At 46.5% G+C, this 25,531-nt stretch overlaps 1 protein-coding gene across 8 annotated transcripts in view; it reads left to right on the forward strand.

The window, feature by feature from the left end:
• Positions 1-25,531, forward strand: part of OGDH (oxoglutarate dehydrogenase) — a 102,943-nt gene that overhangs the window by 62,144 nt on the left and 15,268 nt on the right. For all 8 annotated transcript variants that reach the window (XM_016957411.3, XM_009453006.3, XM_009453005.3 and 5 more), the window contains 5 exons: positions 5,828-5,982; positions 6,452-6,598; positions 7,218-7,308; positions 8,012-8,191; positions 13,756-13,884. In XM_016957411.3, coding sequence (XP_016812900.1) covers positions 5,828-5,982; positions 6,452-6,598; positions 7,218-7,308; positions 8,012-8,191; positions 13,756-13,884 — 702 coding nt within the window. The remainder of the gene's footprint in view (positions 1-5,827; positions 5,983-6,451; positions 6,599-7,217; positions 7,309-8,011; positions 8,192-13,755; positions 13,885-25,531) is intronic.

Here is a 25,531-nt window from a genome sequence, read left to right on the forward strand (position 1 = left end):
GAGGCTGTTCCTCTCATGGCTGGACATTAGAACCACCTGGAGAGCTTACAGAACTGATATCCAGGCCACAGCCCAGGTCCCCTAAATCAGAAGCCCTCTAGCACCCCAGGGATTAATGCTTGCTGCCGCAAGTGAATTTTAATTTAAAACTCTCTTGTCAGTGTTTCCACAGTTGGCTGCACAGTGGCTTAAAAAGATCTGAGTGTCCAGGCCAGACACAGTGTCTCACGCCTATAGTCCCAGCACTTTGGAAGGCCGAGACAGGTGGATCACAAGGTCAGGAGTTCAAGACCAGCCTGGCCAAGATCGTGAAACGCCATCTCTATTAAAAATACAAAAATTAGCGGGGTGTGATGGTGGGCTCCTGTAATCCCAGCTACATGGGAGGCTGACGCAGATAATTGCTTGAACCTGGGAGCGGGAGGTTGCAGTGAGCGAAGATCCCGCCACTGCACTCCAGCCTGGGCAACAGAGCAAGACTCCATCTCAAAAACAAAAAAAAACTGAGTGTCCAGTGCTGGCATTTTCTGTAGTTTGTGATGAGCATCCTGAAGTATTGTCAGCATCTCAGCTTGGAGCTGCTTCACCGCCTGCCTTCCTCACTTGTTGAGGAGAAAGGGGTAGAAACCAGAACTATGTGCCAGCATCAGAAGCTTGTGGCCAATGGGATGTATTGGGCACCAGGGGGGAGTGATAAGGATTAATCCAAGAAGAATGAACCTTTGGGTCCTTCCTGTCACCTTTATCTGCACCCACATCACCACACTGACCATAGTTTCTAGTTCTGCCTACTAGCCACATGTTACTATTGAGCACTTGAAATGTACAAAATATTTGAATGACTTTTTAAATGTTGAAAAGATAATGTTTGATACATCGGGTCAAATAAAATAGGAAAATTTCATGTGGGTCTACTAGAAAAACAAATTACATATGTGGCTTACATAATGTTTCTGTTGAATGTTGCTGATCTGTGAAGTTCTTGTGTTGCCTGGACCCCCCACAAATGGCACCCCATATAGCTTCTCCAAGTGGCCCTACCCCCAAGTTATTTCACTGCTCATGTGTTCCACCCAGTTCCTTCAGTGTATTTTCTGTTACAACAGCCATCTGGTGATACCAGTCTGTGCTGAGAGCAGACTCAGCACTAGTACCTTTTACCTCAGAGGAGTCCCCTGTGGGGAGCCCGGCAGCTTTTTTTTTTTTTTTTTTTGAGACAGGATCTCACTCTGTCACCCAGGCTGGAGGGCAGTGGCACAATCATGGCCCACTGCAGCCTCAACCTCTGGGATTAACCAATCCCCCTACTTCAGCCTCCTGAGTAGCTGGGACTATAGGAGCGCACCACCATGCCTGGCTAATTTTTGTATTTTTTATAGAGATGAGATCTCACCATGTTGCCCAGGCTGATCTTGAACTCCTGGAGTCAAGTGATCCTCTTGCCTTCGTCTCCCAAAATGCTGGGATTACAGGCATGAGCCACTGCTCCTGGCCCCAGCAGCTCATCCTTAAACATGCTCTCACATTGGAAAGCTCCCATGGAGTCACTGTCTCCATAGCACGTCACAGTGTCACCTCTCAGGGGCCTCTTCAGCACCTTCCTTCCCAGAGAGCAGAATGAGGGGCGGAGGCATTGATGTCCCTATGGCTAACTTCCTCTCTGAATCTTGAATCCCAGCTAATTTCGATTTCGTCATATAAAGGGGGTGGAGGGCCTGAAGCACATTGAAGGGCTGCCTCCCTTTCAGTCCAGTTGATGCCAGAGCCCTGGAGTTGGCTCTTGTTGTCTGAGATGGTTGGACCTGTACCCAGGAGTCTAAGGCTGTACGCGCTCCTGGCCCCAGAGCAGCCCCAACTTAGAAGACTCCATTTTCACATCAGTTTACAGACATTTGCATAAAGTTCTCATCACCCTGCCTGATGGTGATGCTTTACTTACATTTAATGTGTGTGTATGTTAGATTGGTGATATAATCAGACAGATCTTAAGCTATTGATCACGTGATGTGGTGGTCAATTTGTACCTTTTTCAAAAATTAGAGGAAATTCAACTTATTGGCTTCCTAAAAATTGTCTCATTAGAGGGAAAAACAAAGAATCAGCCCCTGAATCTTGCTGCCCTTTTCTCCTGGAGACAGGGCCAAGAACAGGAAAAACACAGCATGATCTAGTGGCCCGGTAACTACATCTCCAAGTTAATTGTTAAAGTAATGCTGATGTTGGAGAGATACTGATTTCTAGAGTTTTTAACCCAATAGTTTCTTCTGTTCAATAATGGAAATTCTGCCACCGTCAGGTGTAAAAGGGAGAGAGGAAAGGCATGGGCAGAGCCTGGGTAGCACAGTTCTGCCAGCTCTGTAATTGGAAACAGCAGTAGTGATGAAGGGAAGAGTCCTTCCCTCACAGCACCCCTCACCAGTGGGTCATTTGGGGTCGTGATGATGAAGAAGGGACAGATAGCCAGTTACTGGGTTTGCAACTCAGGCACGGACCCCATCCAAAGAGGGTAGGTCCTCTTTGAAGGTTCTCATTAACAGCCACTCTGGGGCCTGCCATGTCTTCTTGAATGGGTTTCTGCAGAAATGTAGTTTCTTCTGCTGGTCAGTACCTTGGGCACTATGGATCCCCAAGTGTCTGTAAAGGTGAGATGGTACAGTGGACTGATGTTGACTCTGAAATTAGGGATTAGGGGGCCAACTACACCCTCTTCTTGTATTTTTTGTGCATCTAATTTAGAAGTTCATAGTTTTATCTTAGATGTGATTAGAAAATATGGTTTGTGGGGCTGGGCGTGGTGGCTCAAGCCTGTAATCCCAGCACTTTGGGAGGCCAAGGCGGGCGAATTACGAGGTCAGGAGATCGAGACCATCCTAGCTAACACAGTGAAACCCCGTCTCTACTAAAAATAGAAGAAAATTAGCTGGGCATGGTGGCGGGCACCTGTAGTCCCAACTACTCGGGAGGCTGAGCCAGGAGAATGGCGTGAACCCGGGAGGCAGAGCTTGCAATGAGCCGAGATCGTGCTACTGCACTCCAGCCTGGGCAACAGAGCAAGACTCCATCTCAAAAAAAAAAAGAAAGAAAAGAAAAAAAAGAAAATATGGTTTGGGGTCGTCTTAGTCCATTTTGTATTGCTATAAAGTATAAAGGAATATCTGAGGTTGGATAATTTATAATGAAAAAGGGGTTATTTGGCTCACAATCTAATTGGGCATCTGCATTTGGTGAGGGCCTCAGGCTGCTTCCACTCCCAGTGGAAGGCAGAGGGGAGCCTGCTTGTGCAGAGATCACATGGTGGGAAGGGAAGCAAGAGAGAGTGTGGGGAGGTGCCAGGCTCTTTTTAGCAACCAGCTCTCTCAAGAACTAATAGAGCAAGAACCCACTCACCTCTGAGCAAGGGCATTAATCTATTCATGAGGGATCCACCCTCACAAACAAAACATCTCCCATGTGGCCCCACTTCCAACATTGGGGATCAAATTTCATCATGAGGTTTGTGGGGGAACAAAACGGGTTAATAAAAATATCTTAAATAGCCGGGCGCGGTGGCTCATGCCTGTAATTCCAGCACTTTGTGAGGCCGAGGCGGGCGGATCACGAGGTCAGGAGATCGAGACCATCCTGGCTAACACGGTGAAACCCCGTCTCTACTAAAAATACAAAAAAAAAATTAGCCGGGCGTGGTGGCATGCACCTATAGTCCCAGCTACTCGGGAGGCTGAGGCAGGAGAATCGCTTGAACCCGGGAGGCGGAGGTTGCAGTGAGCTGGGATCGCACCACTGCACTCCAGTCTGGGCGACAAAGCGAGACTCCGTCTCAAAAAAAAAAAAAAAAAATGCCAGACGCGGTGGCTCACGCCTGTAATCCCAGCACTTTGGGAGGCTGAGGCAGGCGGATCACGAGGTCAGGAGATCAAGACCATCATGGCTAACATGGTGAAACCCTGTCTCCACTAAAAATACAAAAAATTAGCCGGGTGTGGTGGCGGGCGCCTGTAGTCCCAGCTACTTGGGAGGCTGAGGCAGGAGAATGGTGTGAACCCAGGAGGCAGAGCTTGCAGTGAGCCGAGATTGTGCCACTGCACTCCAGCCTGGGTGACAGAGCAAGACTCCATCTCAAAAATAAATAAATAAATTAATTAATTTTTTTTTAAAAACCTTAAATACTAGGGTCTTTCCCAGCAGCACTTTCTCTTTTAGTTCCTAGGCAAGATTTTTCTTCTGTTGACTTGGATAATAACTAGAGTATTGTGGTTGGCCATAATTTTGAGTTTAGGCAAAGTTTGCTTTGTTTCATGGTCACGGAGCTTGTGTACAGGGATAGCCCACCCTCCTCTGCAAAGAACAGGGCTGGTCTCAGATTCAGCACATCCTTTAACTGCTCATGCCAGCTGGTCTCATTGTCTGTTGTGAAAACCAAGTGGGGTCATGGATGAGAGCTGCTGAGCAGGACCTAACACTCTAAGTACTCTGGCAGCAGTGGCTGCTGTAAAGGCAGTTAGAGGAGGCTTTGGGGGTCTGTAAAGTGTCTGTTGGCCCACATTAGGGCCTATCTTCTTTTTATTCCATGCTGACTTGCAGTTTGCTCTCATACTCTCATTCTGGTCCTCCAGGGCAGCTGTGCAGGTCGAGTTGTGGGCCTCTGCAGGAGTACCAGGATGAGGGCAGCCCGAGAGGGATTTCTTTTTGTTTTTTGGTTTTCTTTTTTTTGAGATGGAGTCTCGCTCTGTCACCCAGGCTGGAGTGCAGTGGCATGATCTTGGCTCACTGCAACCTCCGCCTCCTGGGTTCAAGCGATTCTCCTGCGTCAGCCTCCTGAGTAGCTGGGATAACAGGCACATGCCACCATACCTGGCTAATTTTTGTATTTTTAGTAGAGACAGGGTTTCACCATATTGGTCAGGCTGGTCTCAAACTCCTGACCTTGTGATCTGCCTGCCTCAGCCTCCCAAAGTGCTGGGATTACAGGCGTGAGCCACCGCGTCTGGCCGAGATGGACTTCTAAGAGCCTGGTGCCTCCTCTCGCTCCTGGCACCTCTCCTCTTCCTGAATTCCTCCCTGCCGCTCTGCAGATCTGGATGCTGCTTCCTCACCCAGCTGTGCAGTGTGAACGTGGTACAGGACATCTTGATCTGCTCAGGATCCTGACTTTTGTCTTATGGGCAATCTTGCTTCCTGAGGCAGAAGGATCATTTGAGCCCAGGAGTTCAAGACCAGCCTGGGTAACATAGTGAGACCTCATCTCTCCAAAAAATTCAAAACATGAGGCAAAAAGATCACTTGAGCTCAAGAGGTTGAGGCTGCAACGGGCCCTGATAGTGCTACTGCACTCCCGCCTCGATGACAGAGACCCTGCCTCAAAAAAATAAATAAATAAATAATTTTTAAAACCTGCAAATCTTTAACAGCATTGAGCCTATGACACCCTATGGGCATTTCCTGTCATGGGTGCTGGTACAGGTCTGACCTTGATGACAGCCTGTCTTCCCTGGGGAAGGACCCAGTTCCACAACTGTTGCGGTCTGTGCTTCTTGCCACAAAAGTAACAGAGTAGAACTGGGGTTGTCCCTTGGCCTGCCCTTAGAAGGCTAGGAGGTTCTCTGTGTACAAGTGACCCAGGTCCCTGAAGGAAGCACTTCATGACCCTATAAAGAGGGCTTCTGCCTGGCACCCACTCCATCCCATCCTCAGTCACACTTGATTGGGGTACATTTCAGAACAAGCCTCCTGCTCCTCCCCTCCTTCTGGCTGAATGGGCAGTCGGCAGTCTTCATTCAGCCAGGCCTGGTTAGAAATCCCCTTGACTGTGTGTTTCTGTATGGAATAGATGGCCTACTGCCAGCATATTGGGGTGGAGTTCATGTTCATCAATGACCTGGAGCAGTGCCAGTGGATCCGGCAGAAGTTTGAGACCCCTGGGATCATGCAGTTCACAAATGAGGAGAAACGGACCCTGCTGGCCAGGCTTGTGCGGTCCACCAGGTATGGGTCTGGCCCTGGGCCATGGGGCACACATTCCCAGGGAAGCAGTGACCCTGTCTGTGTTGATCGGGCCTGTGTGCAGCCTGTTGGCCGAGGTGAGAGGGGGTTTGGGGTGGTACAGGCAAAGCTCCATCTGCACATGTGTGAAGAGACACTAGACAAGTAGAGTCAGCCTTCAGAGCAACCTCCGCCTCCTGAATTCAAGCGATTCTCTTGCCTCAGCCTCCTGAGTAGCAGGGATTACAGAGGCACACCACCACGGCTGGCTAATTTTTATATTTTTAGTAGAGATGAGGTTTCACCATGTTGGCCAGGCTGGTCTCGAACTCCTGACCTCAGGTGATCTGCCCACCTCGGCCTCCCAAGGTGCTGCGATTACAGGTGTGAGCCTCCATGCCTGGCCAGAATCCCCTCTTTTTTGTCAGGAAGAGTGACATTGCCCTTCAAGGTGGCTTGGTTCCCTGTCCAGGTTTGAGGAGTTCCTACAGCGGAAGTGGTCCTCTGAGAAGCGCTTTGGTCTAGAAGGCTGCGAGGTACTGATCCCTGCCCTCAAGACCATCATCGACAAGTCTAGTGAGAATGGCGTGGACTACGTGATCATGGGCATGCCACACAGGTACAGCCAAGGGCGCGCCCAACCTGGTTTCTCACCATCCCTGTGGGCTGTGTAGGAGGCACCAGGTAAAGGCACTGAGAGAGCAGCTGTTTCCTCCTTGAGTGCCAGTTGTGAGTCTGGGCTCATCTGGTACCTGAGGGTGTATTGCTTTGCAGGGGATTCTCACATTGCCTGCCTCTGGAGGACTGCAAAGTCATGGTCACGTCCAGAGCCACATGTAGTTTCAGACTGGCATTTGGCCTTACAGTGCATCTTTATGAAAGTTAAACCCAAGTTCCCTTGTTGGGGTCTAACCTGGAGGGAAGGCTGCTTCCTGACATTGAAGGGGAGGCCAAGACTGTGAAAATAGGGAAGGTGTGGGGAGGGAGGAGGGTAAGGAAGCCTCAGGCCCATGGCATTGCTGCATCTTCTATCTTTCTGCTGCCCACCGTGGCCTTGATTGCCCAGCACGGAGAGGCTCGGTTCCCACATTAGCTCCAGTTTACAGCTATCCTTGGGCTGCAAACCGAGGAGGTGCCGTGTCCTGGGGGGAGGGGGAGGGGGGATTGTAACACCCTCATCTGCCATCTGGAAGCCATGACCTCAGGCTCTGCTCACCCTACTCGCCCATACGTTCCAGAGGGCGGCTGAACGTGCTTGCAAATGTCATCAGGAAGGAGCTGGAACAGATCTTCTGTCAATTCGATTCAAAGCTGGAGGCAGCTGATGAGGTGAGGCACCTGCATAGAGACACATCCAGCATAGCCCCAACTTACACAAGACCCCTGGCTCCACTTCTTTCTTAGAATGACTTACGGGGGGTTGGTTCTTCTGTACCATTTGTGATTTGCCTTCCTTGTTGGAAGAATTTTAGTGTTGGGACAAAGGTGGCCAGTGGCCCACCTCCTGGTCAGAGGTCCAGCAGCCCCACTCTGAGTGCAGGGGTGTGTCCCCTCTGGCTGAGGGACATTCTCCTTATGCCCTGGATGGGAATGATCCTGGGAAAAGGCCTCCATATCCTTCTGCGTTGGGTTCCTGGGAGTAGAAATCCCATATAAGGCTGGGCATGGTGGCTCACATCCGTAACCCCAACACTTTGGGAGGCTGAGGCAGGTGGATCACGTGAGGTCGAGAGTTTGAGACCAGCCTGACCAACATGGAGAAACCCCATCTCTACTAAAAATACAAAATTAGCCGGGCGTGGTGGCGCATGCCTGTAATCCCAGCTACTCGGGAGGCTGAGGCAGGAGAATCGCTTGAACCCAGAAAGTGGAGGTTGCAGTGAGCCAAGATCGCGCCATTGCACTCCAACCTGGGCAACAAGAGTGAAACTCCATCTCAAAAAAAAAAAAAAAAAATTCCCGTATAAAAGGGCTCTTTTGGAGACTGAGCATCTCCTTGGCCAGGGTGCAAATTCACTGTTTACCCCATCAGGGCTCCGGAGATGTGAAGTACCACCTGGGCATGTATCACCGCAGGATCAATCGTGTCACTGACAGGAACATTACCTTGTCCTTGGTGGCCAACCCTTCCCACCTTGAGGCCGCTGACCCCGTGGTGATGGGCAAGACCAAAGCCGAACAGTTTTACTGTGGCGACACTGAAGGGAAAAAGGTAAGGCCCAGAGAGAGGCGTGCAAGGCAGATCGTCAAGGCCCCATGTTCCAGCATGGAGTTCCGCTCACCAACATAACCCAGAGCCCTGGGTGCATCTAGACTTTAAAAAAATATTTAAAGTCGGCCGGGCGCAGTGTCTCACGCCTGTAATCCCAGCACTTTGGGAGGCCGAGGAGGGCAGATCACCTGAGTTCGGGAGTTGGAGACCAGCCTGACCAACATGGAGAAACTCCATCTCTACTAAAAATACAAAATTAGCCGGGCGTGGTGGCGCGCGCCTGTAATCCCAGCTACTCAGGACGCTGAGGCAGGAGAATCGCTTGAACCCAGGAGGTGGAGGTTGCAGTGAGCCGAGATTACGCCATTGCACTCCAGCCTGGGCCAACAAGAGCGAAACTCTGTCTCAAAGAAAAAAGAAAATATATATATATATATATATGTATATGTATGTATGTGTGTGTGTGTATATATATATATATATTTAAAATCAACTTTTAAAGAATAGCAATAGTAAAACAGTCCTGCTTACAGTGTTCCTTTTCCTGAAGTTGTAATTGTCAGAACTATGTGGGAAGTTTGCTTTTGTCTTCACCAAATCTGTTAAGGAGCCAGGTTGCAGTTATTCTGAATGGACAGAGATGTTTTCACTGAAAAGGAGGGGAGTCTGAGAGTCTCTGTAAGGAAAAAGTGTAGGTGAGCCTGAAGGAGAAATTGTAGAACTGAGACTTGTCAGGAGAGTCATGCTTGCTGTGATTAGAGGCGGGAGTTCAGGGGCTGGTAGGAGACGGAGGAGGGCACAGACTGCAGGCAGGTGGGGTTCTGCTTCACCATTTCTGGTCATGTGACTGAGTGTTGGGGGTTGACTCGCCTGCCTGCTTGTGTAGAAATAGTCTCAACAGATTGTAACAATTTGCCCTTATTTAACTTCAAGATAGAATCTTGTCTGACAAATTTTATATTTCCTATTAATGATGACCTAAAAACCAAATAATCAGAAAAAAAATCAAATATTTGTAATGTCTTATGTATGGGTTCTGGGAAACATATAAAGAAGGCATCACCACTTTTCTCTCCAGAGCCTCCTGTTCTTTTTAGAAAAAAGGTCGTGTGTAAAGAAGCAAATAGCACATACACGGCATGATAGGAAACTGGAGTTAGCCATGAAGAGCTTTGGAAGAGGTGTGCAGGGGTGTGGGCTAGAGTTGGACCAAGGATAGAAGGCAGACCCCTTAGTAGCAGAGCAGGTAGTTGTCATTTTATTTGAGAAGTGGCAGGATTTAGGGAGGTGGGAAGGGAAGAATGTTTTCTGGAGATGAAAGGTAAGAGCAAAGATGTAGGGGGAATTGGGGACACAGAGCAGGGAGGGGCCGGCCTCCTAGTTGTGCCCTGGAAAGAAGTCAGGTCTATGTTAGAAGTGGAACCAATTGGCCAGGCGTGGTGGCTCACGCCTGTAATCCCAGCACTTTGGGAGGCTGAGGCGGGTGGATCACCTGAGGTCAGGAGTTCGAGACCATCCTGGCTAACACAGTGAAACCCCATCTCTACTAAAAATACAAAAAAAAAATTAGCCGGGCATGGTGGCACGCGCCTGTAGTCTCTGCTACTCAGGAGGCTGAGGCAGGAGAATTGCTTGAACCTGGGAGGCAGAGGTTGCAGTGAGCTGAGATCACGCCACTGCACTCCAGCCTGGGTGACAGAGGGAGACTCCTTCTCAAAGGAAAAAAAAAAAAAAAGAAGTGGAACCAATTATTACTTTACCAGGTTCTATAATTTTAAATACTGTAAATCTACTACGGTCATGCTTACAGTGTTAGAGGAAGGGAAACTGTCATCATAGGTAATGGAGCCTGGGCTGGGGAAGTGATTCCCGCATCGATCAATGCTCACTGTAAAGAACGAGTATGACCCACAGGGACGCAGAGGTCATTCCATGGCTTCAAGCTCATGGGCCAGGACAGTGCCACAGAAACTTCAACTAGATGCAAAGAGGCCTTAGCTCTGTTTGGGGAACCTGCAGCCCCCGCAGGCAGTAACAACACTGGGTGTCTGGGATGGCCTGGGCTAAGGCGAGATCGGCATGGGGAGACCAGCATTGTGTTGACCAGTGCCTCTGGTATTTGCACCTTCCTTGGCTAGGACACTCGCCCAGGCATTTGGGCTGAGTAGTGGAATGAGATTACCGAAAACTTTGGGTGATTCCCACATTCATAGATTGTAGACAGAAATCCACTCTAGCAGTACTCACCTCATAATGCTGGAAATTTCCCAAAAAGGAATGAAATCATTAGAGTAAAAGTGATAGAGTATATTTTAAACTGCTACAGATGGTCACACTGATTGGTCCCTTCATGCGATGCCAGGACAGGAGAGGCTGGTTAGTCCCTGATTTGCTCATAAGTCTGCATGTAGCTGAGTCCGAACTGTCAGTCCCTTTGTTTTCCAGTCTACACAAACCTTGTTGTCACAAGTTTGCCCTTGCCCCAATGTGGATAGCTGCCAGGCCCTCTTTCTGAGCCTCCTCGTCACCTTGCCTCAAGCCCTCACATGTCCCCAGCAGGGTCAGTGTGGGGTCATTGCAGGCTCAGCCATCTGCCTGTTCTTCTTACTCCTCTTGACACCCATAGGACATGATTTGATTTCTGTTAAATCCAGAAACTCAGGGAGCTGAAGTGTGTGTTATGTAACTCTCAGCATTTTTCATGAAGAATTACATACTTTCTGTAAGTGCAGCTGAGGTCATCCCATAACCTCATGCATGATTGTGAAACAGACCTGATTTGGCTCAGTGCTAATATGGCCTTTGGGATCTTTGTTCATGAAAGCATTTCCTCAGTGCAGCAATGCAACCTGCTGCAAAGGGAGAACCCGCTCCTGCCAGAGGTACGGCTCAGGCTGCCAGACACAAGGAGATTCCCCATGTGTCCTGGCTGTGATTTCAGCAGACAGTTACCACAGTGCAGTATGGCATGGTAGTCGCAGTACAACATCACCAGGATGATCAAGAGCAAATGCCATGACAAGAGGAAGACTGACTACAGGTGCCCTGTCAGCAGAAGACAGACTGGACAGAAAAGTATCTGCAGGAAGAAACAACACACTATCGGGATCAGGAAAGCATGAAATGTCAGTGACTCAAAACCAATGGCTTTTACACTCAGGCAGCCTGGGCATCGTAGCAAAGCTGCACACCTCCAAGGGGGCCCCGTAAGCAAACCAGATCCTTACGTCCACATGCTGCTATCCTAGTGAGCACCTGCCACATCCACCAAAAGGCAGGACACCTGCAGTTCTGTTTTTAAAAATTCTAGGTTTTGTCCCTGACACACAAATCATGGGTCTTAACCAAGGATGACTCAGCACAGCACTGAGGACCAGGGTAATCACAAGAACTCAGGGAGGTGCAGGTCAGTAGGCCCGTAGGCTGAGGACACAGCAGGAGAGGGTGTGTTATATATCACCTTGGCTAGCCACAGCGTCCAGTTTTTTTTTTGCTAAACACCCATCTAGATGGCATTTTGTAAAGATAAGATTAACGTTTAAACCAGTAGATTTTGAGTAAAGTAGAAGACCTTGCACAATGTGAGTGGGTTTCATCCAGTCAGTTCAAGGCCTTCGAGAAAAAACTGAGGTTCCCAGAAAAGAAGGAATTCTGCCTCCAGACAGCCTTCACACTTAAGCTGCAACATCAGCTCTGCTGTGGGTCTCCAGCCTGCCAGCCCGCCCTGCAGACTTTGCACTTGCCAGCCTGATTCCTTAAAAGTCCATCTTTCTCGGCCAGGCACGATGACTCATGCCTGTAATCCCAGCACTTTGGGAGGCTGAGGCAAGAGGAGTGCTTGAACCCAGGAGTTTGAGACCAGCATGACCAACATGGTGAAACCTCGTGTCTACAAAAAAAATGCCAAAATTAGCCAGGCATGGTGGCATGTACTTGTATTCCCTGCTACTTGGGTGACTGAGGTGGGAAAATCACTTGAGCTTGGGAGGCAGAAGTTGCAGTGAGCTGAGATCGTGCCACTGCACTCCAGCCTGGGTGAAAGAGTGAGACCCTGCCTCAAAAAAAAAGAAAAAGCAGAAAAGAAAGAAAGAAAATCATTCTCTCTCTCCCTCTTCCTCTTCACCCTCTCAGTTCTGTCTCTCTGGAGAGCTCTGACTAATACAAGGGTTTTAAAGAAGTATAGGCTGTGTATCCAAGGAGTAGAGGTGGTGGGCTTACATGATTGTGGCATTGGGGACACTGAGCAAATGAGTAAACATATCAAAGGCAGTGAGGATGGAGTGTCTTGCAGTTGTAGGAGATATTTATAGGTGTGGAAGGAGGTGGCCTAGAAAGTGTTGGATTAAAATTTGGAGGTATCAATACAAACTCATAGTTTTATTGCATACACACACACACACACACACACACACACACACAGAAATAGCCATGTATATGTGCGCCTGCATATGCACACATGTATTTTTTAGATGTATGCGGAATGGGCCTAGAAATGATGATATCCTGGCAGTGATGAGCACACAAATACTGGTCTTAAATCCCATCCTCTACTGGAGGAAGCTGGCTTCTTAGAGAAACAGCTGATATTGTACAGGGCTGGACAGGGACAGTACAACATGGAAGCTACAATGTTCTGTTGGTCAGGAAGCAAGGAGGTGCTCATGAATGAAAGAGACCTGTCCCTGTTCACAGGAAAGGGAGGCAGCTGGACGGAGCTGCTCTCCATATCAACCTGGAACAGTGTGAGCATTAAAATAACTAACAATATTAATGCAACCTGTCGAATAAAATAGGAACCATGAGTACATACTAACACGAGTAAATAAACAAGGGAGAAGGGAAAGCTCTTCCTTGCAGAGAATGCCAACTAATAAATTTAGGAGTAATCGAAACTGGTGTTTGCCATCCATCAACCACCCAAGGGGCTGGTTCAGACGCAGTTGTCAATACTGCTGAGGCTGGGGTGGAGGTTTGAGGAGGAACAGGATGTAAAGTTTCTTCTCACAAAATACTACCACTATACTCATTGCCAAGGAAAACAATGGTGAGTGAAAGGGAGGATAGCAGACAGCAGCCTCCCAGGTGAGCAGAGTTAACCTGACCTGATGCAGTATGTCCTTCCCAAGTGGGGACCCAAGGTCTGTCAAGGGTGCAAAGACAAGAAGGATGAGGAGCTGCTCCTGGTTGGAGGAGCCAAAGAGACCTGGCAAGTGATGCTGCCCTCCCATGTGGGGTCTGGGGCCAATGGCTAAGCTAGTGCTGCCCTCCCGGAACGGAGGGTCCGGGTGGTCATGTTGGAGAGTGTCCTAGCAATGCATCAGGTCTACAGCTCTCTCAGTGCTGAGAACAGATGATGATGGCAGGGTGTGTTGGTGTTGAGCAGATATACCAAGGTGCTAGCATGTTGGAGATTTGGGGCCCTGTGGACTTTCCTGCTACTTTCTATGTTTGAAATTATCTCAAAACGTTATTTTTTGAAAAACAAATGATGCATTTCCTCTGTTTACCTTGTGGACTTGGCAATCAGAACATTCTGGATTTGGGGTCTCCTTTGGTGTTTACAGGTCATGTCCATCCTGTTGCATGGGGACGCTGCATTTGCTGGCCAGGGCATTGTGTACGAGACCTTCCACCTCAGCGACCTGCCATCCTACACAACTCATGGCACCGTGCACGTGGTCGTCAACAACCAGGTACCTCACACCAGCCTGCGGCTTTGCTGCTCACATCAGTCTTACTTAGAATGACATCTCTGAGTCATTTAGGACGTTCACTGTTTTCCGATTATAAAAATACATCTGTTATTAAAAACCAGGTGCAGTGGCTCACGCCTGTAATCCTAGCACTTTGGGAAGCCAAGGCAGGAGGATTGCTTCAGCCCATGAGTTTGAGACCAGTCTGGGCAATATAGTGAGACCCCCTTTCTCTGCAAAAAAATTGAAAAATTAGCACTGGGTGGCCGGGCGCAGTGGCTCAGTCCTGTAATCCCAGCACTTTGGGAGGCCGAGGCAGGTGGATCACCTGAGGTCAGGAGTTCAAGCCTGGCCAATGTGGTGAAACCCCATCTCTGCTAAAAATACAAAATTAGCCATGGGATCACATGACTGTGATCCCAGCTGCTTGGGAGGCTGAGGCAGGAGAATTGCTTGAACCCGAGAGGTGAAGGTTACAGTGAGCCAAGATTGCGCCATTGCATTCCAGCCTGGGCAACAAGAGCGAAACTCCATTTCAAAAAAAAAAAAAGAAAAGAAAAAAAGTTAGCACCGGGCATGGTGGCCCACACACGTAATCCCAGCACTTTGGGAGGCCAAGGTGGGCAGATCACTTGAGGCCAGGAGTTCGAGACCAGCCTGGCCAACATGGAGAAACCTCATCTCTACTAAAAATACAAAGCTACCTGCTTGGTGGCGCGCACTTGTAATCCCAGCTGCTTGGGAGGCTGAGGCACAAGAATCACTTGAAACCCTTGAGGCGGAGGTTGCCGTGAGCCAAGATCACACCACTAAGCCTGGGCGACAGAGCAGGAGTCTGTCTAAAAAAAAAATTTAAAAAATTAGGCATGGTGGTGCATGCCTGTGGTCCTAGCTACTTGGGGGTTTGAGATAGGAGGATCACTTGAACCTGGGAGGTCGAGGCTGCAGTGAGCCATGATTATGCCACTGCACTCTAGTCTGGGCAACAGAGTGAGACCCCGTCTTGAAAAAAATAAATAGGCTGGGCGTGGTGGCTCACGCCTGTAATCCCAGCACTTTGGGCGGCCGAGGCGGATGGATCATGAGGTCAAGAGATCGAGACCATCCTGGCTACCACAGTGAAACCCCGTCTCTACTAAAAATACAAAAAAATTAGGCGGGTGTGGTGGCGGGCACCTATAGTCCCAGCTACTTGGGAGGCTGAGGCAGGAGAATGGCGTGAACCCGGGAGGTAGAGCTTACAGTGAGCTGAGATCACGCCACTGCACTCCAGCCTGGATGACAGAGCAAGACTCTGTCTCAAAATAAATAAGTAAATAAATAAATAAAAAAGAAAAAAATAGATTTTAATACATTATTTTTAAGATGGCGTTATTGTTTTAGATTTTTGTTTGTTTGTTTGAGACCAGTCTTGCCCCATAGCTCACGCTGGAGTGTAGGGGCATGATGATAGCTCATTGCAGCCTTGAACTCATGGACTCAAGCATCTTCCTGCCTCAGCCTCCCGAGTAGCAAGGACTATAGACGTGCACCACCACTCCTGACTAATTTTTTTTTTATTTTGTGTAGAGGCGGGATGTCACTCTGTTACCGAGGCTGCTCTTGAACTCCTGGCCTCAAGTGATCCTCCCATCTTGGTCTCCCAAAGCACTGGGATTGTAGGTGTGATCCACCATGCCCGACAAGAATATTTTCTTCTAGTTCCACAGGCGTACAGATGGCCTGTGCATGGGGACGTTCTCTCTTTCTTTAAGAAACTGGGTTCCATGTACACAGCTTTATATCCACTCTTATTTACCACATATTTGCTCATATCATTACGTACCCTTTTAAAATAATTTTAATAGAAATATCTTATAACTTGTTTCATAAAATGGACTCTTAGGATTCTCATTTTTTATTTTCAGTAAGGCTGTGATGAACATTCTCATGAATATTTCTGCCCAGGCCTGATACATATCACCTGTTAGATTCTTCCACCAGCCGTATCTAAGGGTTCCCCTCATCGATGCGTGTGAAGTTTCCATAACAGATATTCTAGTGCCTTTTAACTCTAGGCACTCTCCTAGGTACCAGGCAGAGCACCGGTGTGCTCCCTATCATCACAGACCTTATAGTTTAGTGCAGGGTCAGGGGGCTCATAGACAGTGCCATGAAGTGGGTGTGGGAGGTGTTCTGCAAGATACTGGGTTAGTCAGCAGACAAGTCACTGAGGATTTGACATTTAAATGGAAACTTCAAGGTAAGGTAGGCAAATATTGGGGAGCATCAGATCAAGTCAGGAGAGAGGTCCTAGTGTCTGAAGGAGTGGACAAGGCCATCGCAGCTCATCGTTAGTGCAAGAGAGAACTGCCATCAGCCAGCGCCTGAGGAAAGCTCCCAATGGCATTGGGAGGCCATTGGAGAGACTGACGCAAGGAAGTGATGAGATACTGGTTGGTTATAAAGATGATTTGTTATAGTTTAGAATTGATTAGAGGAGGACAGAGAAACACATGCAGCTGTCTCAGCAAGAAGTAGAGAGAGAAAGGGAAAAATTTAAATTTAAATAAGTAAATATGCTCACTAAGTAGCAAATACTAAAGAGCTCAAAATTTAAGAGGTCAAATACTAAGAGAGGGTAAGAACATTATCCAGTGTAAATATAACACACAATATGGTAAAAGCTACCACTTACTGCCTACTGTGTCCCAGATGCTGAATTAGGTACTTTATGTATATTAACTTAATTTGTAGGGTAGTTACCCATGCAGTGAGTGGTACTATTCCCATTTTACAGAAGTGAAAATTGAGGAGCAGAGAGATTGAATAGCTTACTAGAGGGAATGATAAGAGTCAGTATTTGATCTGCTTTCTTTGAAAGAATAGTATTAGAAGACCTGAAAAGTTCCCTGTACCAAGGGAACAGAGATGTCTAAAAAACCAACCTCACTACTGAACTGAGTTTTTTTCTTTTTTTTTTTTTTTTTTTTGAAACAGAGTCTTGCTCTGTCACCCAGGCTGGAGTGCAGTGGCGTGATCTTGGCTCACTGCAACCTCCACCTCCCAGGTTCAAGCGATTCTCCTGCCTGTCTCCCAAGTAGCTGGGATTACAGGCACGTGCCACCACACCTGGCTAATTTTTGTATTTTTAGTAGAGACGGGATTTCACCATATTGGTCAGGGTGGTCATGAACTCCTGACCTCATGATCCGCCTGCCTCAGCCTCCTAAAGTGCTGGGATTACAGGCATGAGCCACCGCTCCTGGCCTTTTTTCTATTTTTTTACTATGGTAAAATATACATAAAATTTACATTGTTAACTATTTTTAAGCGAACAGTTTAGTGGTATTAAATACATTCATAATATTGTGCAACCATCACCACCACCCATCTCCAAAACTGTTTCGTCTCCAACAGAAATTCCATACCCATTCAACATGAACTCCGAGTCCTTGCTTCCCTGACCCCCAGCCCCTGGCAACTATCCACCCTACTTTCTGTCTCTATGATTTTGAGTACTCTAAGGACTTCATATAAATGGAATCATAGTATTTGTCTTTTTGTGCCTGGGCTATTTCACTTAGCAGAATGTCCTCAAGGTCCATCCACGTTATAGCATGTGTTAGAGTTTCCTACCTTTTTAAGGCTGAATAATATTCCACTCTATAAGTAAAATATATCACATTTTGCTTATTCATTCATCAGTGGATACTTGGGTTACTTCCACATTTTCCTGTTATGAATAGTGCTGCTATGATGCTATGAACATGTCTGTCCATATATCTCTTTGACACCCTGCTTTCTTTTTTTTTCCCCTTTGAGACAGGGTCTTGCTCTGTTGCCCAGGCTGAAGGGCAGTGGTGCGATCATAGCTCACTGCAGCCTCCAACTCCTGGGCTCATGCAGTCCCCCTACCTCAGCTTCCGAAATAGCTGGAATTACAGGTGTGCACCACCATGCCCAGCTAATTTTTTTTTAATTTTCTTGTAGAGTTAGGGTCTCTCTGTGTTGCCCAGGCTGCTCTTGAACTCCTGGGCTCAAGCAGTCCCTCTTCTGAGGCCTCTCAAAGTGCTGGGATTACAGGCATGAGCCACTGTGCCTGACTGAAATCCTGCTTTCCGTTCTTTGGAGTATATATCCAGAAGTGGAGTGGAATTGCTACATCATATGATAGTTCTATTTTTAACTTTTTGAGTAACTGCTTATTAGTTCTAATTTTCTTTCTTTTTTTTTTTTTTTGAGGATTCTTTCTGGATGGACAGTCATGTGACTTCAAATAGAGAAAGTTATTTTCCTTCCTTTCCAATCCACATGTATCTATGCTTTGTATTTTCTTTTTTCTTATTGCACTGGCTAGGACCTCAGCACAGTGTCGAAGTGGATAAAAACGGACATCCTTTTCTTATTTCCAATTTTTGGAAGAAAGTGTTTAGCATTTGATCATTAAGTGTGATGTCAGCTGTAGCTTTTTTGTAGATGTCCCTTACCATGGCTAGGGGAGTTCCCTTCTGTCTCTAATCTGTGGACAGTATATATAATGAATGGATGCTTATTTTTGTCAGTGCTCTTCTGCATCCATTGAGATGACCATATAGTTTGCTAATGATGAAGTACATTAATTTTCAAATGTGGAATTTTTGTCTTATGTTCATGAGGGGTATTGATCTTTTGTTGTAATGCCTTTGTCTGGTTTTGCTATCAGGGTAGTGCTGGCCTCGTGAAATGTTAAGAGGAGGTTCCTCTTCTATATTCTGAATGAGTTTCAGTATAATTAATATTATTCCCTTCCTAAATGATTGGTAGAATCCACCACTGAAAGACTTCTGGGCTTACAGTTTTCTTTGTGGGAAGGTTTTTATTTTCTTTTTCTTTTTTTTTTTTTTTTGAGACGGAGTCTTGCTCTGTTGCCCAGGCCGGAGTGCAATGTCATGATCTTGGCTCACTGCAGCCTCCACCTCCTGGGTTCAAGGATTCTCCTGCTTCAGCCTCCTGAGTAGCTGAGACTACAGGCGCCTGCCACCACGCCCAGCTAATTTTTGTATTTTTAGTAAAGACAGATTTCACTATGTTGGTCAGGCTAGTCTCAAACTCCTGACCTCAGGTGATCCACCCGCCTCAGCCTCCCAAAGTGCTGGGATTACAGGCATGAGCCACCACACCCGGCCATATTTTTCTTTGTCTAGTTTTCAGAAGTTTGATGTATCTTGGCATGAATTTCTTTGGGATTTCTTGTTTGGGATATGCTCATGTTTTTAAAAAAATTTTTTTTTAATTTTTTTTTTTTTTTTCTGAGATGGAGTCTAGCTCTGTTACCCAGGCTAGAGTGCAGTGGAGTGATCTTGGCTCACTGCAACCTCCACCTCCGAGGTTCAAGCGATTCTCCTGCTTCAGCCTCCTGAGTAGCCGGGACTACAGGCACTTGCCACCACCCCTGGCTGATTTTTGTGTTTTTAGTACAGACAGAGTTTCACCATGTTGGCCAGATTGGTCTTGAACTCCTGAGCTCAAGTGATCCGCCTGCCTTGGCCTCCCAAAGTGCTGGGATTACAGGCATGAGCCACCATGGCCAGCCAAAAAAAAAGAAGTTTTTTTTGTTTTTTAAATTTTTAGACAGGGTCTTAACTCTGTTGCCCAGGCTGGGGTGCAGGGGCACAATCTAGACTCACTGCAGCCTCCACCTCCGAGGCTCAAGCAATCCTCCCACTTCAGCCTCCTCAGTAGCTGGGACTATGGCCATGCACCACCACACCTGGCTAATTTTTATGGTTTTTTTTGTAGAGACAGGGTTTCACTGTGTTGACCATGTTGACTGGTCTTGAACTCCTGAGTTCAAGTGATCCACCCTCCTCAGCCTCCCAAAGTGCTTGGGATTACAGGCGTGAGTCACCACACCCGCCTGCTCAACTTTTTTAAATTGTATTTTTTAATAGCTTTATTAAATATAGTTCACTTATCATGTAATTTACCCCTTTAACAAGTCTGCAATTAAGTGGTTTTTAGTATATTTATAAATACGTGCAACTATCACAGTTGATTTCAGAGCGTTCATCACCTCAAGGAAAAACCTTGCATCCCTTAGTTATCTTACTCCTACCCCTCCATCCTCCCAAGCCCTAAGCAACCACTAATCTACTTTCTGTCTCTATAGATGTATTTATTCTGTAAAGTTCATATTAATTGAATCATACAATATGTGCCCTATATCAGTTGGCGAACGTTTAGATTGTTTCTACTTTTGGGCTATTATAAATAATGCTGCTGTGGGCTGGGCATGGTGGCTCACACCTGTAATCCCAGCACTTTGGGAGGCCGAGGCAGGTGGATCATCTGAGGTCAGGAGTTCAAGACCAGCCTGGCCAACATGATGAAACCCCGTCTCTACTAAAAATACAAAAATTAGCCAGGCGTGGTGGCTCGTGCCTGTAATCCCAGCTACTCTCGAAGCTGCGGCAGGAGAATTGCTTGAACCTGGAAGGCAGAGATTGCGGTGAGCCGAGATCACGCCATTGCACCACAGCCTGGGTGACAGAGCAAGACTCTGTCTCAAAAAATAAAGAAATAAAATAATGCTGCTGTGAACATTTATGTACAAGTGTTTATATATACTTTTTTTTTTTTTTTTTTGAGACGGAGTCTCGCTCTGTCGCCCAGGCTGGAGTGCAGTGGTGTGATCTCGGCTCATTGCAAGCTCCGCCTCCCAGGTTCACGCCATTCTCCTGCCTCAGCCTCCCAAGTAGCTGGGACTACAGGCACCCACCACCATGCCCAGCTAATTTTTTGTATTTTTAGTAGAGATGGGGTTTCACCCTGTTAACCAAGGTGGTCTCGATCTCCTGACCTCATGATCCGCCAGCCTCGGCCTCCCAGAGTGCTGGGATTACAAGTGTGAGCCACAGCGCCAGGCCTTATATATACATTTTTTGTTGTTGTTTGTTTTTTGTGCCACCTACTCTCCTCTCTGTGGCCCAGGCTGCAGTGCAAGTGGCATAATCTCAGCTCACTGCAACCTCCACTTCCCGGGTTCAAACGATTCTAGTGCCTGAACCTCCCGAGTAGCTGGGACTGTAGGTGTGCACCACCATGCCCGGCTAATTTTTGTATTTTTAGTAGAGGCGGGGTTTCGCCCTGTTGGCCAGGCTGGTCTCGAACTCCTGGCCTCAGGTGATCTACCTGCCTTAGCCTCCCAAGGTGCTGTTATTACAGGCATGAGCCACTGTGCCCAGCCTGTGTCTACATATGTTTGAATTCCTTTTCGGGTATGTACCTAGGAGTAGAATTGCTAGATCATGTGGTATCTGTGTGTTCAACTTTTTGTGGAAATCTCAGACTGTTTCAAAGTGGCTGTGCCATTTTTACATTCCCACTGGAAATATATCAGGGTTCCTTTTTTTTTTTTTTTTTTGAGACAGGGTCTTACTCCGTCACCCACGCTGGAGTGCAGTGGTACAGTCTTAGCTCACTGCAACTTCTGCCTCCCAGGTTCTAGCGATTCTTCTGCCTCGGTTTCCCAAGTAGCTGGGATTACAGGCACGCACCACCACTCCCAGCTAATTTTTTTTTTCTTTTTTCTTTTTTTTTTTTTGTGGTAGCAACAGGGTTTTGCCATGTTGCCCAGGCTGGTCTTGAACTCTTGACCTCAAGTTATCCACCTGCCTCAGCCTCCCAGAATGTTGGGATTACACTCATGAGCCACCGCACCCCCAGCTAGGATTCCAGTTTTTTCATGTCCTCACCAACTCTTGTTATTGTCTGTTTTATTCTAGCCATCCTAGAAGGTGTGAGGTGATATCTCATTTTGGTTTTAATTTGCATTTCCCTAATGACTAATGATGTGTGTGTCTTTTCATTTGCTTATTGGCTATTTGTATATCTTTGGGGAAATTTCTATTCAGATCCTCTGCCTATTTTTTGACTGGATTGTCTTTTTATTGTTGAGTTGTAAGAGTTCTTTATATATTCTGGATATGAGCCATGTATCCGATGATTTGCAAATATGGGACAATTTTGGTGTCCTTGGAAGCACAAAAGTTTTATTTTTTATCAAGCATAATTTATCTGTTTTTTCTTTTGTTGCTTGTGATTTTTGGTGTCATATCCAAGAAGGCTTTGCCTAATCCAAGGTCACAAAGTTTTACCTCCTATGCTTTCTTCTGAGTCTTATAGTTTTAGCCCTTACATCTATGATCTGTTTTGTGTTAATTTTTGTGCATGGTGCAAAGGAGTCCCGCTTCATTCTTTTGCACTTGGATACTATTTTCAAATATAAATGATTGAGTAGCAAAGCATCTAATGGACAGAGTTAGCTCCAGTGGGTGGCTACAATTACCCAAGAAGCAGATTTTAGTTGAATGAAAGGAAGAACTCCTAACAGTGAGACCTGTTCCAACAGGGGAACCGGCTCCCCCAGAAGTTTTGGATTCCTCCTCATTGGAAGTATTGGCACAGCTAGTGAACGAGTTGTCAGGGTTGAAGTAAATGGGAGGGGTGAGAAGGGCTAGAGGTGAGAGGAGAAACCATTTGGCCCTAAGGGTTCCTTTGTCTCCCAGACCAGCTTTTCCTCTTAGCGAGATTTTCCTACTAAAACACTAACTCCCAAAAGTATACTAAGAGAGTACATTGGTGGTATAGTGGTAAGTATAGCTGCCTCAAATAATATACTAAGAGGTATTATTAATACACCCATAGTGGAAAAAAGTACAGAGTATATTTGGAGTATACCTCTGTCATATGTGTGTATGCACAGCCACTAGTATAGATAACCCTGCCGGTAGAGTGCACCTCCACACGTGTGTGCACATCCACCCAAGTAGATACTCCTGCTGGTAGAGTGCACCTCCGTCATGTGTGCTGCCATCCATATGTGCATGAAGGCACAGAAGCTCATAACAGTGGTGAACATTGGAGAGGGCAGCTGAGACATCAGCCTTGCAAAATGGGTTTCTTTCTGTGAGGTTCTAGCAGTAAGGCATGTTATGATCACTGACTTCCTGCTGCAGGCCCTTCTTTACATGCTGAAGCCCAAGATGGGCGATGCTGGCTTCTATACCAGCTGAGATTGTTCAGGGCTCTCTTATGTGTCAGGCTCTGATACACCATTTTTTTTTTAATATTCTCATCAGTGTCTGACTATTTCTGATCATTTCTTTAGTCAGTGTGAGAAGGGAGATTATTTAAAAGCCATTAAACATAAATATAGAGTTAGATTTTGCTAATATTTTCTTTATCTCTTTACTGCTTTGACTCATTGCTCATGAGGTAGTGTGGCATCAGGAAGATCTGTAGAAGGAGAGGAAGTAACTTCTTAGCTGAGTCTCTTATTTCTTTTAGAACGTACTTAGAAATTCCCCTTCCAGAAATTTCACCTAAGGAAGCCATCTGATGGTAAATATTTTTTCTTAAGACTGTTTGTCTGCCAGATGCAATGGCTCAAACCCTGTTCCCAATACTTTGGGAGGCCAAGGCAAGAGGATTGCTTGAGCTCAGGAGTTCAAGACCAGCCTGGGCAACAAAGTGAGACCCTGTCTCTACACAAAACAAAACAAAACAAAAATTAGCCAGGCGTGGTGGTACACATCTGTAGTCCCAGCTACTGAGGAGGCTGAGGCAGGAGGATTGCTTGAGCCCGGGAGGTCAAGGCTGCAGTGAGCCGTGATCACACCACTACATTCCAGCCTGGGCAACAGAGTGAGACCTTGTCTCAAAAAAAAAAAAAAAAAAAAAAGTTTTTGTCAAAACCATATTTGCGCTACCACAAAGTTAGGAAACAAACCTATGTCCAACAGCAGAAGCGTCTTTGCATAAAATTTGGCAAAGCCATAGGAAGGGATGTTAAACAACCACTAAAAAGTTTAATATCCTAGGGAATGGCCGGGCACAGTGGCTCACGCCTGTAATCCCAGCACTTTGGGAGGCCGAGGCGGGGAATCATGAGGTCAGGAGATTGAGACCATCCTGGCTAACACCATGAAACCCCGTCTCTACTAAAAAAAAAAAATACAAAAAATTAGCCAGGCGTGGTGGCAGGCACCTGTAGTCCCAGCTACGCAGGAGGCTGAGGCAGGAGAATGGTGTGAACCCGGGAGGTGGAGCTTGCAGTAAGCAGAGGTGCACCACTGCATTCCAGCCTGGGAGTCAGAATGAGACTGTCTTACCAAAAAAAAAAAAAAAAAAAGTTTAATATCCTGGGGAAATGGTCACAGTATGGTAAATGGAAATTGCAGGATATTAATATGCTGCTAGTAGGAGTGTAAGTAGAACAGCTACTCAGGAGAGCATTTAGAAAAATTTTAAATGCTCATGCCTGTGGCTCAGTTTTCCCTTTCTAGGATTAGATTGCAAAAAAATCAGCGTTTGAGGGAGAAAATTTGTATAAGGTTGTGTACAGCAACATTGTGTTTACCACAAATTGGAAACAAAAGAAATGTCCACCAACAGGAGAATGGATAAATACTCTGTGGGGTATACTGTGTCTGGTTAAGTTTCACTGGAAAGTAGAGACTAAAGGAAGTATAGCTACATGTTTCAACCTGGGTGTATCATAAAAGCAAATGTTAAAAGGCAAACTGCAAAGTTACCAACAAGCCTCAGAAGATACTATATACTGTTTACAGACATATGAAGTACAAATAGCAACTTGTGGCAGTGTCCTCCTCTGATTTAAGGGTAAGGAGGCCTGCGGGCTTGAGCCTCTGTGACAGAAACATTTTGGTCCACTAACAAATATGGCGAAACCGTTGGGATTTGTTCATGTTAGGTGAAGGCGTTAAGGATGAGCAGTGTGGTATTATCATGCTTTGTGTTTGAAATATATCATAAGATAAAAATTTAAATGCAAACCATAAAATTATGAATATATCATTAAATTTTGGTATATCTAACTGGTAAGGAATGTTATGAAGCCTTTAAATTTTCTTTTCTGGCTGGGTACTGTGGCTCACACCTGTAATCCCAGCATTTTGGGAGGCCGAGGCAGAAGGATCACTTGAGCCCCAAAGTTCAAGACCAGCCCGGGCAACATGGCAAGACCCCATCTCTACAAAAAAAATTTAAAAATTAGCTGGGCCTGGTGGTGCACACCTATAACACCAGCTACACAGAAGGCTGGCATGAGAGGTGAGCTACGATTGCACCACTGCACTCCAGTCTGGTTGACAGACCATGACTCTCTCTTTAAAAAAAAAAAAATTCTTGCTGGGCGTGGTGGCTCACTCCTGTAATCCCAGCACTTTGGGAGGCTGAGGCAGGTGGATCACAAGGTCAGGAGTTCAAGACCAGCCTGGCTAACATAGTGAAACCCCGTCTCTACTAAAAATAACAAAAATTAGCCAGGCATGGTGGTGCGTGCCTGTATTCCCAGCTACTGGGGAGGCTAAGGCAGGACAATCGCTTGAATCCGGGAGGTGGAAGTTGCAGTGAGCTGAGATCACGCCATTGCACTCCGCTTGGGCAACAGAGTGAGACTTCGTCTCAAAAAAAAAAAAAAATTCTTAGGCTGGGCACAGTGCCTCACTCCTATAATAACACTTTGGGAAGCCGAGACAGGAGGATTACTTAGGCCCAGGAGTTTGAGGCCAGCCTGGGCAACATGGTGAGACCCTATCTCTACAAAAAATAAAAAGAATTAATCAAAATAATAGAAATAATAAGATCCCAAATTTAAGTATTT

Source organism: Pan troglodytes, chromosome 6 (genome assembly GCF_028858775.2).
Source record: "Pan troglodytes isolate AG18354 chromosome 6, NHGRI_mPanTro3-v2.0_pri, whole genome shotgun sequence".
Classification (NCBI taxonomy): Eukaryota; Metazoa; Chordata; class Mammalia; order Primates; family Hominidae; genus Pan; species Pan troglodytes.